Below are 14,917 nucleotides of genomic sequence, written 5' to 3' on the forward strand. Positions count from 1 at the left end.
TTTCATTGTTGCTGGAAGGATAAGGGTGGGCGACTGACATTCAAGTAAGTTGAAATGTGAGCTGCAAGTCTTCACCATTTCCAGTAATAAGTCATTTTGATAGCAAAGTCCTTTTCTGAAAGGTAGCTTAGATTCTGTGGGCAAAAATACACCCCAATACAACAGGGATCTCTTCTAAATCTTAGCCAACCACCTGTTAAAGTATCTCACAAAGACCTGGCTCCCAGAACTCAGATTTCAGTGCAATACAGCCTACTTTATTTCAGTCTACTAGAATTACTGAGTAAAAACCTTCTCATTGCTAGTCCAAGTAAGGCTAGAAGCCCTTGCCCTCCCCTATCAGAATTTGTCACCAGTCATGTCTAGGAGCTGCATCACAAAGATCTGCAAAGAACACTTGTCTCAGCCCCTCTTCTGGCCTCTTCCTTTTATCTTCAGATCTTCCCCATGAGCCATCACATTTCCCAGCCCTAAAATATTTCAAGGAACCAAAGCTGGAACTCTTAGAGGGGCCCAAGGTTTCCCTCTGAAATTTAGTCAGAATTGCCTACATAGTTCCCTTTGACCCCTTAAAAAAATTTCAACATGGGAGAACACAATCAGGTACTTCTGGCCCACTTTTCAGCATTCTTTTAAACATCTGATAAACAACAACTGCTAGTTTGGTTTATGGCTCTCTGAACCAAACAAAGTCAGTATGAGCTCAAAAATATTTCTCACTTCCATTTGTTTCAAGGGTAATTCATGTTTTCTGCAAAGCTTGTATTCAACAAAATACTCTGTATGCATCACTTTTAAAGAAAATATTTTATTATATTATGGGAAAAAAAGCATGATCATCCAAAGTTTGTATTGTTAAAAAAATTGAAAATTTAGACAGCGTGTCGGTATATTCCGTTCCACATGGGAATGATAAGAAGACTCTATATCATTACTAGATATTGCACAGTCTGAAAGAAACAAAACAAATCACATGATCTTGGGAAACATCTCACATTATGAAAAATCTACAAAGAAAACATTAAAAAAAAATCCCAACAAAACACACAATCCTTTCTTTCTACAGTAGCTTTAAGTTCGTAATTCTTGGAATGACCGTATTCCACTGAAGACCATCTCAGTGACAGGAAGCTTCATTTCAGCAATCCCCTTGTGCAAATAAGATTAATAAAAAAAATAATAATAACGCAGTGAAGTCTTTTGATATCGTGTGGGTGGCAATAACCACACCGCTGTTAGATCCCTGCCTGGTAAAACAAAACGGGGAAAGAGAAGGAAGGGGATTTAGGCCATGAGTTTTGCCTGCAACTCCATCTCTGCCGCCCTTTTGAGTGCAACATCCACCAGAAGCTGAAATCCACTAAAATCCTGGTTAAGGTCTGGTGGTGTTGGAGGAGGAGTGTTGAAGAGCCCACTCTGTGTGTTTGCACCAGGTCCCAGTTTGGATGCGTCCTCGTGGCAGGAGAGGGGGCTATCTGTGAAGCCGCCAGCCGGGGGCTGCTGCAGGTCCGTGGTCTGGCCTACATCAGCTGGCTGGCAAAAGTGGAAAGGGGCATCTTTCAACGCAGTCACAGTCGTGTGGCAAATCACCGATGGCCGAGCCAGGACCGATCCCGGGGAAGCCGGCTTGGAAGAGGACACAGTTTTGCCGAGAGGCGCGGCGGCGGGAAGGAAGGCAGTCTCATCCAGCAGGGGAATGTAGTTCTTTGTGCTGATGGCAGACTCCACCAGGCCGCCCTCGGGAAGCTTGGTCCCTCGCCGCGAGATAGTGAACTGATTTGGGTCTTTGCCATCCTTCCTCAGCATGTCAGGTAACAGCCTGCGGCGTGCATTGATAAACCAGTTGCAGACCTGGGAATATAATGACATCTTAATTTCTACCTTCATTCATTCCCAACTATGTGCCACTAGAGCGGACAGTTAGATTAATGAATCCCTCCGAGCAGTTTCCTTCACTGCACAACAAAATAGAGACCTACTGACAAGTTCTGACATGCTGGGCAAAGGCCCTTCCCTTGTCCCGGTGCTACCAACTCCCTGCTCCTGTTACAGAAAGCCCCGGGACAGCTGAAGTCCAAACTAGGGGTTTAGCTTTTAACTCTGTGCACACACATTAACCTATTGGCTATTGTTCCCTAGCTTAGGTTAATTAACAACAGGAAAACCTTTTCTCTCTGAAGAGAGCCACTCCTCCCACAAATAGTTACTGATTTTCCTTGTTCAACTGACTGTGTCGACAGACATAACATGAATTACCTCACTTAAGTTTGTCCTTGTTTAAATATCAACCAGTTTCCTGGGCAATACAGGATAGTTTATAGTTTAACGTCTTTTTTCTCTTTACTACATAAAGGAAGTCTTCTTTATAATGTTGCATTAAGAAAATTTTAGTCTATGGCCAATTATGAACTTTGCACTAATGAATTAATATGGAAAATTTAAGTCCAGGACTCAACAGGAGTGCTCTCTATTTAGCAGCTCCCAAAACCAAACTGTGGTTTACCCAAGTTCTTATACAGCCACTTTCCCACAACATGGGATGCAGCAATGGGCAAAAGCTATTCGACCCAAGACAATCACAGAAGATAAGAATGATGCATCCAAGGGACCTCTGAGATGCCAGTGGCATCTCATCATTTGATGAGAATCCAAAATAAACATACAAACGCCTCATCCACACCTGCACTAACACCCCTGAGTAGCTCCATCCCATATAGGTTGTTCCACTGATTTTAATGGCAGTGATCATACACATAATTATATATGTCCATGTTCTACTGGAATGAGCCTCAAGTTGCTATTTTAGAAGTGAAGAGTTATATGCTAAGCTGCACATCTATCACCATAAAGCCTCTGTTGACAAATAAATACCTTCTTCTCACAATAAATTACCTTGTACAGACACTTTATGTCTTTTGAGGCACAATGCTGCAAAAAATTAGCATGCATGCTCCAATTCATGACTGTCTGTTCTCCCACAAAAATAATTTTATTCCCAATAAACAAAGATCATCGTAACACATAATCAGTCTCTATCTCTCCTTATGAGTGCCATCAGCAGGAGAGTAGCAATAAAAAAGGAAATCTCACATGCACTGTAAACATTTGTATCCGTGACTAGAACACAGGTGAATTAAAACAGAAAACACCTCCTTTAGAAGGCAGAACTACTTTTTTAAATACCTGTAGTGTGGAAAGGTGTGTTTGTCGGGATAACAGCGCTTTTTCTTGCTCTGAAGGATAAGCATTGTATCGGTGCTCATAGAGCCAGTCCCGAAGAATCTGCACAGATTCCTTGGGCAGGTTGCCACGTCTCCGCCGTTTGCCTGAGCCAGCAGATGAGGAAAGATCCAGTGGGACATCCATAGTGTCATCATCCTCCGTTTCACTGCCTGATATTGCAACTACACCTACAATTGTAAGAGAAGAACAATCAGCCTCCTAAATCCGTTAACTGCTTGGCTCCAGCACTGTATGGCACAGACATTTTATATCACATGAACTGTATTTACTGTTACAGCCCCTTGCACGGGAGATTCGTCCTGCAGCGTTTACTTGACATGCTGTAGCTCTTCTGTCAGCTGAACAAAAAAGTAGCACTGATGATCCCTTTCTAAAGGAATTCTTCTCTGCAAACCTTCATTTTCTTGTTCCCCTGGCAACCTTTTATCTGCTGAACGTTATCAGATAGCTTCTATCGAATGAGAATATTGTCCAAGTTTGCTGGTTGTGGTATGCATCCAGCACTTTTTTTCAAGGATAACTAACCAGTGGCTGAGCAAAAGGTCAACAAGGAAGAACTTAAAACACCCCAACTCAAGTAATATGTTATTTAATTATTTCTTAACATCCTGATGCTTGTCTCTTGGGAGGGATACGTTGTAGAGTTTACAAATGAATAATTACATCTATTGAGAAAAGTTAATGGAAGAAGAAAAAAATAAAGGGGAAAATTGTGTTTCTCACCACCCATAAGGAGATTTTCACTTATGAAGGAAAAAAAGTGCAGAAGAAAGGAAGAACCAAGTGCCTAAGAGTTCACCAGTTTATCAGGAAATGGACTCTCATTGTATTCTGTATCAAAGAACCATGATCATTTAGAGGTACCAGTTTTTAGCCTGACTATTTTTTCAACTTTGTGGTTTTCATCTCATATTTTTATCCCTGGAAACGTGTGTTCTGTGCTATGCTTACTATAAGGGCTCCAAACTTAGCAGTTAACTGCATACCTTCCCCCTCCAACACAAAGGAAGGAACAGATTTCACAATCTGACTATCCCTTTATATAGGTACACCACACTACTAGTAACATGAAGCTATGGAATGTAAATCAAACGAGCAAGTATTCAACAGTTAGGAAGGCTACAATTCTACTCCTTTGGTAGGATGCAAGAGTCACTATTCCATAAAACACAAAGAAAACCATGCTTTAAACTCACCAGAAATTTTAGGAATCTTACAAACCATATACAATTCCAAATAAGATACTACCCACATTCAACTAGTACAAATTAACACTCATTTCAAGTGAACTCACACTGGCTTTCAGAAGCAGTTTCAGAAACTATAGAAGGAAAACAAGCCCTTAATCTTTTTGTCTTTTGAACTTAGACTGGGGAGGTTGATGGAAGAAATCTCCTCACCTGTAACACCAAAACTAAAAACCTTAGTAGTAAAGCCAACTAAATGTCAAAAGTAAAATTTTCTGTGGGAAATCACCCATAATTAAAAAATTCTATTCAAGGAAATTAAGTGAGCCCTAAACAACAAGAAGTAAACCTGTGAAAATATTAAACTATATAAAACTATGTTATATCCATAAGTAAAGGCACTTACAGAAGTGAGAAGCAAGAAGGAAGTAATGCCCTTTAAAAAAACCAACCAGCCAGCCACCAAACCCCCACTACCACACCAAGAAAGATAGAAGGTATGTATGAGCAAGTTTTCCTTAATACTTGGGAGGAGAGTAGGGAGAGGAACAGAGAAGGACTTTTCCTCACTCTTCCAAACTTCAGCCAAAGCTGACACAGTAAATTATCTTTCCTTCCTCTATTTATGAATAGCTCCAACATCCTTAAATTTAGTTTAAGTTGTCCAATTTGAAATGCACAGTTTTGATACGCAAGCATTCCCAACAGGATGATCAATCCACAATCTGTCTGGCATAGTTATTTCAGTAACTTACTTGGTATTGTTTTCATTCTCCCAACTGCTGATTTATGTAACTGACAAACACCAAACTGACATACCAAATTTTTCATCTGATGATTAGCTACATAAATTATCCAATCATGGAATAGGAACAATAGGACAATATTTAAATAACCAACACAAGATAAAACTCCGAACTATGTAAACAGTTTCTTAATTCGTGTAGAAAGTATGTCAAAAGTTTGCCTTACAATGATTCCAAGCAAACCACTTTGTCATAGCTTCATGGAAAGTGCTGTCATGCTTGCAACCTGACCTGAGAACATGCCTTGCACCATGGGCTCCTGGAGCCATGAGGAGCACTTCTGGGAACAAAGATCCTGCAGAGACAACAGGACAGCTCTGCAAAGCAGCTCAGCCCTTTTAAATTGAATTTAAAAACTAGCTAAAACTAGCCCATGCTATTCAGACAATATTTTGAAGTGTGCTGTTCTTGTTTGTCAGGAACCAGAACTGTTGCAGCACTTCACAGGGCTGGGTTTTTTGTTTGTTTTTAAATATAATAGGCAGTAAGGCAAGACCTTGGAAAAGAGGGAGAGGCAAACAGCAAGGGCTGGAAACAAAAGGGAAGGAGAAACTACTATGAAAAAGTTAGATGTCTAATGGTCTGCAAGCACTAAGTACATGGCATAACAAAAAGTACTCCAGGTACACACCACACAATCTGAAGTGACCTTTCCAGGATCTACCACACAACTAAAAGACTCCATGGACTCCATCTCTCTGAATTTCAGAAAACTGACTTAACAGCAAAACCTCTCCTAGAACTGTTGCTTTTCCTTTAGCTGAAAAAAAAAAGAAGTGATAAGATACTGTGTGCAAGCCAGCAGTATAAAAACGTTTCTCCCTTTCCAAATAAGATTTTTGCTAAAGTAAAAGTTGTCATCTGACTAACCGTAACCTACCTAGCAAGAAATGAGTCACCAGCGGAGCCAGCCCTTTGACCTGCTGGCTGAGTGTGTCATATTAATTGACACAGTAAGTTAGTGACACAAAGCAGGTTTTGGTTAAGCAGGAAACCCAGTGTAGTACAGACTTCTGCTCATTTAAATGAGCTCATTTAAATAGCTGATCAGCTCTCTGAACTCGTGGCAGATCTCTCAGGCACAGGACAGAGCTAGCAGCAACAGGAAGTCATGGCTAGAAATCTCGCACTACCCCAGCTGATATTTTTTACTAGAGCAGGAGCCACACTGTGGCTGTCAAGGCTCTGTTTTCATTAAAGCATTCCTGCTGATTACAACCCAGCTTTGTTTTTCTGTCTTGTTAGTAATCAGCCTATTCGCTGCTGGTTTCCTGTTTTAACAGGGCCCAGCTGAAAAGGGTCCTGGCCATGCTCCATGACTGGACCATTGGCTTACTGTTATTTACACCCAGAATAAAGGCCTGTGGACACGATGAGTAGCCCCAGCTGACCTACTAATTTATTTTGTATTAAAAGCAGGCTAGGGCCAGGCTATTTTATGTCTCCTCCTAAATACATTTAATCCAAACAAAAAAAAAAAACCCTGTTTTTACAGAACTAAAATTAAAGCAGTACAAGTTCATTTGCAGAGAGGTCTGAGAAACAACATAAAATCCCATTCCTTCACTTCCTCATCGCCACTTAAAAGAGTAGTCTATGCTCTTAATGATCTAAGGACTACATGATCAGCATCCCTTCTTTATAAATTACTTTATCCTCCTGGCTTCCCAGCTGAAGTCATATGCATGATTGAATGCACTGTTGCATTGTATCACAGCCTAAAGACTTCACAGGTCCTCCCCGTAATCAGCTCAGGGAAGATTACACCTAGGATCTGGAGTCTGGGCTCAACACCCAAACGTTAGTTAACAGCTTGAAACAACTTGAGTAAAAGTACAGTGATGACTAAAGCTGATTTCAAAACAAACCACTGCCACTTAAAAAGGTATGCTGAAATACTTTGAGGGGGAGGACAAAGTATTTAGAGAGGCTGAGGCAAATGAAATGGAAGTTAAGCAAACGAAAAATTTAGGCTATGAGGGGAAAAAAAGGCACCACAAAAAAACAACTATCCCATTGTGTCGAGGAAGAGCTTCACAGAGGAAGTGGCAGAAGCCAATTGTTATTCAAAAGAGGACAAAGTATACCGCAAGGAACAATCTCTGCCCTCCAGAGAGGGGATGGACAAAAATCACCTTAAAGAAAACCTCCCGCCCCTTAGGGCTCTCTGAATTTCTTCAGTGAGATTTTTTTATGAGCGCTGATAAACAGAACCAGTTCCTGTCCAAGCCCCCGATCCTGTTGTAACCAAGTTCAGTAAGATTCTTCACATGTATTAACTTGAGCACATGCCTGTGCCTTTTCGAGACTGTGTTCTAAATCAGCTAATTAACAAGGCACGTAGGTTCCGTGTGACTGCTACCACGTTATTATTTGTAAATTAAACTATCCATAGAAAAGTCCTGTGCTTTAAATCCACAGTCTGCTAGTTAAAAAAAAAACAGAAAAACAACAAAAAAAACCCCTCAACAAAACTAGCCATCAACAAAAACACAGCATGACACACTTAAAAATTTTAAACTCAACACACATACCAAAAAACCCAGCTAAAATGCAATGCAAATTTAAAAATCAACAACAAAAATACATTATTTAAAATTATTCATAAGTAGCAAAAAACCGACAAGGATACAGAAGGGAATTTTCACAGTAAAAGAAAAAAAACACCACCTCTTTCCTCTGAATGAGTTTCATAATTGAGGAACCAGCCTATTTGTTTTCCTCTGTAATTTACAGCTTGCACTCTATTACTTGTAAAGCAACTAGATTTGGCTGTACTATACTTTTTTTTTCCTCTAAACGGGATTTTTCTAGGAGTGCAAGCAAGAAATCTGTAACAAAGTCACTCTTTGAAACTTCTTGAATGAGCTTCCAATGCCAGGAGGTCACAAATAAGTACAAGCCCAACCTTTATTAAAACAAAGGCACCCTAGCCCTAACATCTTTTTAAAAGTTTCCGCCTTTGTATCCTCACCTTTTAATTTGTGCCACGCAAACCTCAGGCCCATGGCCCCTCTCAAAAGTTCTCCCTCCCGCCTGTCACCTTTCATTGTTTCCATTGTTTCAGCCCAGGATTTGCAATCCTCAAATCAGAGCTTACACACACACACTCTTACACACAAAGCCCTACACATGCATACCTAGAAACTACGTCAGCGTTTTCCACACGCATTTATTTCGGGGGTGGCAAGAACAACAGTTGAAAGTGCAGGGAGTTTGGTATTTCACCAACCAGCAGCTGCCCTCGGGGAGAGAAGTCTGAACAATGGAAGCAACAGCAGACAGGAAACCAGCTCACCACTGCTGTGCAAAGAGGCAGCATAGGAATGTCCTAAAAATAACTGGGCTAAATTAATTCAGCGAAACTATAAAAGGGGGGGGGGGGGGGGGGGGGGGGGAACAAACCACAAACTGCTTCCAACAGGGTGAAGAATCTCGACCTACCTAAGAAACATTTAAAAGCCAGCGCTGCCGCTGTCTCTGGGCGCAGGGGGCTGAGCTGGGATCAAGCCCCACTCCGCTCCCGCGGGACGCTGCGCTCCTCAGCACCACCCTGCCTGCTGCTCTTTAAACTTCGCCTTTGTGGCTCAGCTCCCTTTGTGTGCGCTCCTCTTAGCCGAGCGGCATGTCCAAAAAAAACTTCTGACGAGGGCTACAAACCATATTAGTACACACCATGTCTGCAGCAGCCCAATGATTTCACGAACTACATATGCATTAATTGCTCCAAGGGTACTAACAATGAGAGGCTGCTTTACTACGGAGCCGCAGGAATGCATAGTAGGGGGAAAAACAGCACAACTCTGGAGTACTGAACATGCGCACTGCTCCCCTCCTAACCCTCCACTTCGGAGCATTTAATGGTCTTTGAATGCAAAACACCCTTCAGCCACACCGCCGACTGGCAAATCGCAACTGAACAGACACTGCTTTGCTAGGAACTTCTTCCCAGCCAAGCGCAGGAGCGCTGGATCCGAAAGCACGTTCCGCGTCTTTTGTGGCCAAGCGCTAATTTAAGGGCACTTAAAGCACCACGAGTGCGATGAGTAACGATCCTCTAACTGTTAAGTTTGTCTCTTTGGAAGTGGACACAAAGAAAACTCAAACAGCCTTATGGTTATGGGGCGGGGGAGGGGGGGGGGGGGGAGAGGGAAGTCTTCCTCCTTTTAACCCTGCGTCAAAACTTTTGTACTTTGTGTTTCGTCCCCCTGTTTAAAGTGATAAAAGGGATAGAAAAGGCTTCAACTTTCGGCAAAACAAGGCGGTCGCGGGCGCGGAGGGGTTGAAGCCCTGCCGCCGATGTCCCCCCATGCCTCAAGCCCCACGCTGCCGTCCCCGCGAACAAAGAGTTGCCGGACGGCCCCGCTTCCCTCGCCCCAAGTTGGGAAAACCACCCGCACCCTCGTGCCCCTCGCGGGGACGGTGGGGCTCGGTGCGGGAAAGCGTTCAAAAGTGTTTTACGGGAGGGCAGAGGGAAGAAACTCCACGGAGGGGGCGAGAACAAAAGTTGGCGGAGGACACGAGGCGAACGGCTGGACATGTTTTTGACAGGGAGCCAGCGGCGCAGAGAGGCGGCCGCCTCCAAACAACAGCCCCGCATGTTTTGTCTGGGAGCGGAGCATCCACTGCAATCCTCCACGGGATACAGGCCAGGGGGCGTGGGGGGGGGGGACGACATGGGGGACAAAAGGCCGAGAAGGCAAAGGGACTCCGGCTGGCTTAGCGACAGCCCCCCTTCCCCTTTCCACCCCGGCTAGGGGCGCGGGGCACCCCGCTTTGTCCCGGCACCCCGTCACAACTACCTTTTTTACTTTTCATCTTGATCGCGAGGACCGAGCCGATCGCCGGACACCCCAAGCACCGACCCAAGTTTCTCTCCCTTCGCCGGACGCTGCTTTCCCCCTTTAAGCTCAGCGAGGAGGAGAAGGTCGATGAAGAAAGAAGAAACACCGCCGCGGAGCCAGGCGCCCGGTCACCGGCCGCGCTGCTGTCAGCGGGAGCCGCAGGGCTCTGCCTCCCCCGGGGGCTTTCTAGTGCGGCCGGGGTGGGCTTCCCTCCCCCCTTCCCTTTGTTCCCTTCTGCTGGCGATTGGCCCCGGCCTGTTAAAGTGAGGAAAGGCACGGGAGAGAAAGGTACACAGCGCCCGCCCTCCCCCACCTCCCCGCAGTGAGTACGGGAGAGTAACCGTGCGCTGCACTGGCACTCGCGGCGGCTGCTGCCTCCTCCTCCTCTCTCCTCCCTCCCCTCCTGTCTGACAGAGCCTCAACACCCGGGAGGGGAGGGACCGGCCGGAACGGGGGGGTGTCCGCCTGTACCCGCTCGCTCATGCACACACAACAGCAGCAGCGGGGGGAGCTCTCCGTGCCTCCCGCTCCCTCGCCTTTCTTCCAAGCAGACGTTTGATCATTAAACTGGAAGGAGGAGAAGGAAGAGGCGGGGGTGGGGGGGAGATTTTGACAGCTGCCCTTGACTAGCCTCCTCCTGTTGCTGCCGGACGAACCACCCACTCCTTCGCGTGAATAGAGAAGAAAGGAGAGTGCGTACGGCAGGGGAAGGAAAGGAGCCCTCCAAAGACCGGCGCCCCCCTCCCGACTGCCGAACGGCCCGGTCGGCGGGGGCTGCTCCCCCCGATCCCCTGCGGTGCCGAAGGAGCCCCGCCTGGCCACACACACCCCCACCCACCCCCGCGGGCAAGGCGAGCCCCGTTTCTGCGGTTATTTTTACATCAGTTCGTAAAAGGTTGTTTTTCTCCCCTCGACTCCCCCCTTCCCCAGCCCGGTAGGTTTTGCTGCGGCACATGATCGCAGCTGTAAAAGAGAGGTCTCACAGCTTGACTCATCGCTGTCGGGCGAGCACGCTCTGCAGCAGCAACAGTTTCTTTTCCTCCGGGATGGGAAACGTGACACCCGCCTGCATCTCGCTCCAGCTTCCCTGGCGAAGGGGAGAGCTCTCCCTGGGCACAGGCGGCCTTGGCGGCGGGTCCTGGCTCTCCCCTCGCCGCCCCCCTGACAAAAGCAGGTTTAAAAAAAAAAAATAAAAAAATCTGCTGAACGCCCAGCCGCGGTCTGAAGTGTCACCACGGGCGAAGGTTAGGGAAGGAAGCCGCCTGGCCGCGGAGCAGGCGTGCACTTATTCCACGGGAGCGTGTCCGTGTCACTCCCGCACCGGCACGTGCGGGGCTGTTCCCGGCCGGGCGGGCGCGGGGGGTGAGCAGCAGGCGCCTGGAACGGCTGATGAAATAATGGATTCCTACGGCAGAGCGGGGATCATTCCCTCCCCACCACCCTGCACCCCCCCGGCGGCGCGGGAGTCCGCGCAAATCCGCATTCGCTGCACAAGGGAAGCAACAGCGTTTTAGCAGCAAGCCCTCCCCAAGTACCTTGTAACTATTTTTATGTGGCGTAATTACAGCGGGAGATAAAACAGCTGTTGTATGGCGAACGGGGGATGTGTGAGGGGGGAGGGCAGCTGGTGAGTCACGTCACTTAGCCAAGGACTCGGTGTCGGCGGCTCTGCAGGGCCGGAGGTTCGCTCCGGCATGGGGGGTGCCCCTTGTGCTGGCGGCTGCTGGGCGGCGTGTCCGGCTGTAGGTCAGCGAGGCACGGCACACTGACTGACTGACTGACACACTGACTGACTGACTGACTGACGGCGCCGCGCCAGGCGGGAGCTTGTGCGGAGCGATCCGAGGTCCCGCCGGCGGCAGCGCGATCCGGGCCATTGCCCGCCGACCGAGCGCCCTCCGCCCGCCCTTCCCGCCGCATTCCCGCCGCCTTCCCGCCGTGTCGCCCCTGGCGGTGTCCAGGGGGTGCCAGTGCCACTCGGTGCTGCCGCCCGGTGCGGTGCCAGCCCGGCAGGACGAGGCTCGCTCGGGGCCGGTGTTGTCACCCGAGCCGTGTCCCCGAGGGACTGACTGGTGGCTCAGGGGCGGGGGCTGTGCGCGCACGCCGCCGTATGGCTTTATTTTGGCTTTTGCTGTTTTGTTTTTGTTGTGGAAAAGCCCTGCTTCCCAGCTGTGAGGGCTGGCTCTTCGAACTGCTTGTTCTGAGCGTCCGGGCAATGGTCATGCCAAAAAAGCAATTATGGGAAGTTAACAAAAGACACGTCCAGGAGTCGAAGAGATTTCCCTTTCTCCGTGCCACCAGAGCCGCCTCACGCCTGTTTATTGTCCCTGGTACCGCAGGCAAATCTGTGGAATCTGTGAAACTACCTCCTTCCTTATTTTTTCTTTTTTCTTTTTTTTTTTTTTCTTAGAGCTTTGTTTAAATTGGTTTGTTTTTTCTTCTTTGACAAGGTCATTTCTTTAGGAGAAAAAAGTTTTGCTTTCACGCTGAACTCAAGTTACTTGTTTTTTTTTTCATTTTCAAAAGCTTTAGAAGCAGCCTTTCTAGGAAAAGATAAATTTCGACTTTGTGTGGCAGCTTTTTAGCTAGTAGGAGAAGGCCATGGACCAGTGGGTGTTCATTCCTAGCTCCTGTGGTACAAAATGCATGGGAAGGCATTGTTTTGAAACAAGTTCTATCATGGATGCAAAGTATGGAGGGCTATACCTGTAGCTGGGACCTATGGGAAAGACTGAAATGGGTTTGTGGAGTTCACGTTGCAGTTGTTGCCTGGTGCAGTATCTCAGGTTTGTCCACAAATTTTGGCTGCCTTTCCCACTTAAAGACTCCTGATACGTGTTCCAGGTGGTAGTGGGTTAAAGTTTGCAAAAAAGTAATGCAGTGGAGGAAAACCCCCACAGCTCTCTCTGCCGGTAAAACTTCAACACACCTGAAACGAGGCTGTAGCTAAAAGGAGGACAGATGATTTGCCTGAGCTCAAATCTAATGGATTAATCAACATAGTTCTGTAGCAAATAACCTGGTGGCCTATAAGATGATCACGTATATTAGTATTGGCTGCTGCTTGTAAGCAGAAGTAGATGGTATGGAAGGCAGTATGTAACTTTCTGCAGTTTTTATTTTTCCTTCAGGTGTTTGTGAAGCTGTGTTTTTAGTTACTTAATCTGCTAGAGCTGCATCAGCACTGTGAGTTGTATCTCACAAGCAGTTCAAACTGCTTCATGCTGAGCAGTTTTGGCATCTGTGCAGCTCCTTGGGTAGGTAGTGGTGTACACGTGCATCAAGATATGTCTGTGCCAACAGGTTGGAACAGCTTGGTTTAGTCGGAGCAAGTTCAGCTCTGTCTGGACCCATCTCCACAGACATGCTGTGTTTGTAAAACTGGATTCTAAAAAGGGAGAGAAATTAAACTGGAGGGGCTGGATTTTTAATTACTCCATGATTGTCCAGCGTCATAGATTTATCAGTTTTCAGTGGTGGTGTGCACATGTTTTTGTCCTGTCACATTGCTGCGTGCAAAATACCTTGCACAAGTCATTGTATGTTTCTTGCTTTGCAAGTGCTTTGCTTTGAGGTGCTGGGACTATGTTTGCCTAACTGCTGAAGTCTCCAAGGAGATGTTTTGGGCATAGAAACTATTGAAGGAAGTACTTTGGGAAATCAGGACCTAGGCACATCAGGCTTGTGGACATTTGTTATCTTGGTCTTTTTATTCCAGTTTCCCATTTATTAACCAGATAGCATTTTACCTCCTCCCCCCCACAAGGTTGTTATGAAAATAAATCCAATGAGACTTAGATGTCGTTGAAATATTTGTGATAAAATTTATGAGATTGTAGTCAGAACAGAATTAAGTAGCACAAATTTAAGCTGGTCGTACCTATGGCAGTAAGAGTAAAGCAATGCAACAGGTGAACAAATCTGTCCATAGGAAAACAGGAATCGCTACTGTAGGTCACAGCTAACCTTCACCTTTTCTAGCCCATGACATTGAGTACTTTCAGTGTATGAGAGGAAAGCAGAGGCTGCACAAGGCAGATGGGATGAGGCAATATTCCCCCAAAATGTCCCATCCAAATATTTAATAGTTCAATACAAGCACTGGAGGTATAGTTTAATAGAGCTTCAGGGTTTATTACTGACCCAGCTGTTTAGTCTTTACACTGGTATAAAAGTTTAATATCTTCATAGCACTAAAATTCTCTAATGGCATTTGAGTGGCAGAGAAGCATGTTGAGTTGTGAATTACATAAAAATGCATTGCTTTTTTTTTTCTTACTTATCTTGTGCTTTGAGAAAAAAAAAAAAAAACCACAAAAATTCCTGTTTTGGTACCATTCATTATTTTATATCTTTCCACATGACTGTCTTTTGACAGAAAATTTCTCACTCTTTTTATATGAGAATTACTCCGAACTTTTGCTCATTGTCTGTTTTTCTCCCAAGTGTATTTAATCCTACAGTGCTTGGTTTTTCCAGTAAAGGTGACTTATGCTGCTTGCAGTATTTCAAACAAGGGTATGCCTCCAATTAGAATATATATGTATTTGATATTACTTACTTTCTGATCTATTCTTGTATGTAATCTAGCATGTTAGGCTTTATCTTTGGCTGCTGTTACATACTGAGCATGGGGCTTTGGAGGTTGTATAGCTTGTATGAAGTTTCTCTTCTGCATGATTTCTTACTCATATCAGTACTGAATCTTTTGTCATTGCATTGTTCACTCATGTGACAGAAGTCACACTTAACATATTCACAAATCTCCCTTTCCCCAAATACGTTTTTGATATCTGCAGACTCCATCACTGTTCTTTACCTGCCCCTGTCTCTCTCT

The 14,917-nt window shown here is 45.7% G+C and overlaps 1 protein-coding gene across 1 annotated transcript; it reads right to left on the reverse strand.

Annotated features, from left to right (window-relative positions):
- Positions 1 to 788: 788 nt before the first annotated feature.
- Positions 789 to 11,565, reverse strand: TGIF1 (TGFB induced factor homeobox 1). The gene is given in 5 exon segments (XM_077184555.1): positions 789 to 1,851; positions 3,184 to 3,410; positions 10,039 to 10,299; positions 10,302 to 10,335; positions 11,064 to 11,565. Coding segments are annotated over 5 exon segments (1,101 nt in total). The 5' UTR covers positions 11,076 to 11,565; the 3' UTR covers positions 789 to 1,284.
- Positions 11,566 to 14,917: the final 3,352 nt, after the last annotated feature.

Source organism: Agelaius phoeniceus, chromosome 1 (genome assembly GCF_051311805.1).
Source record: "Agelaius phoeniceus isolate bAgePho1 chromosome 1, bAgePho1.hap1, whole genome shotgun sequence".
NCBI lineage: Eukaryota > Metazoa > Chordata > Aves > Passeriformes > Icteridae > Agelaius > Agelaius phoeniceus.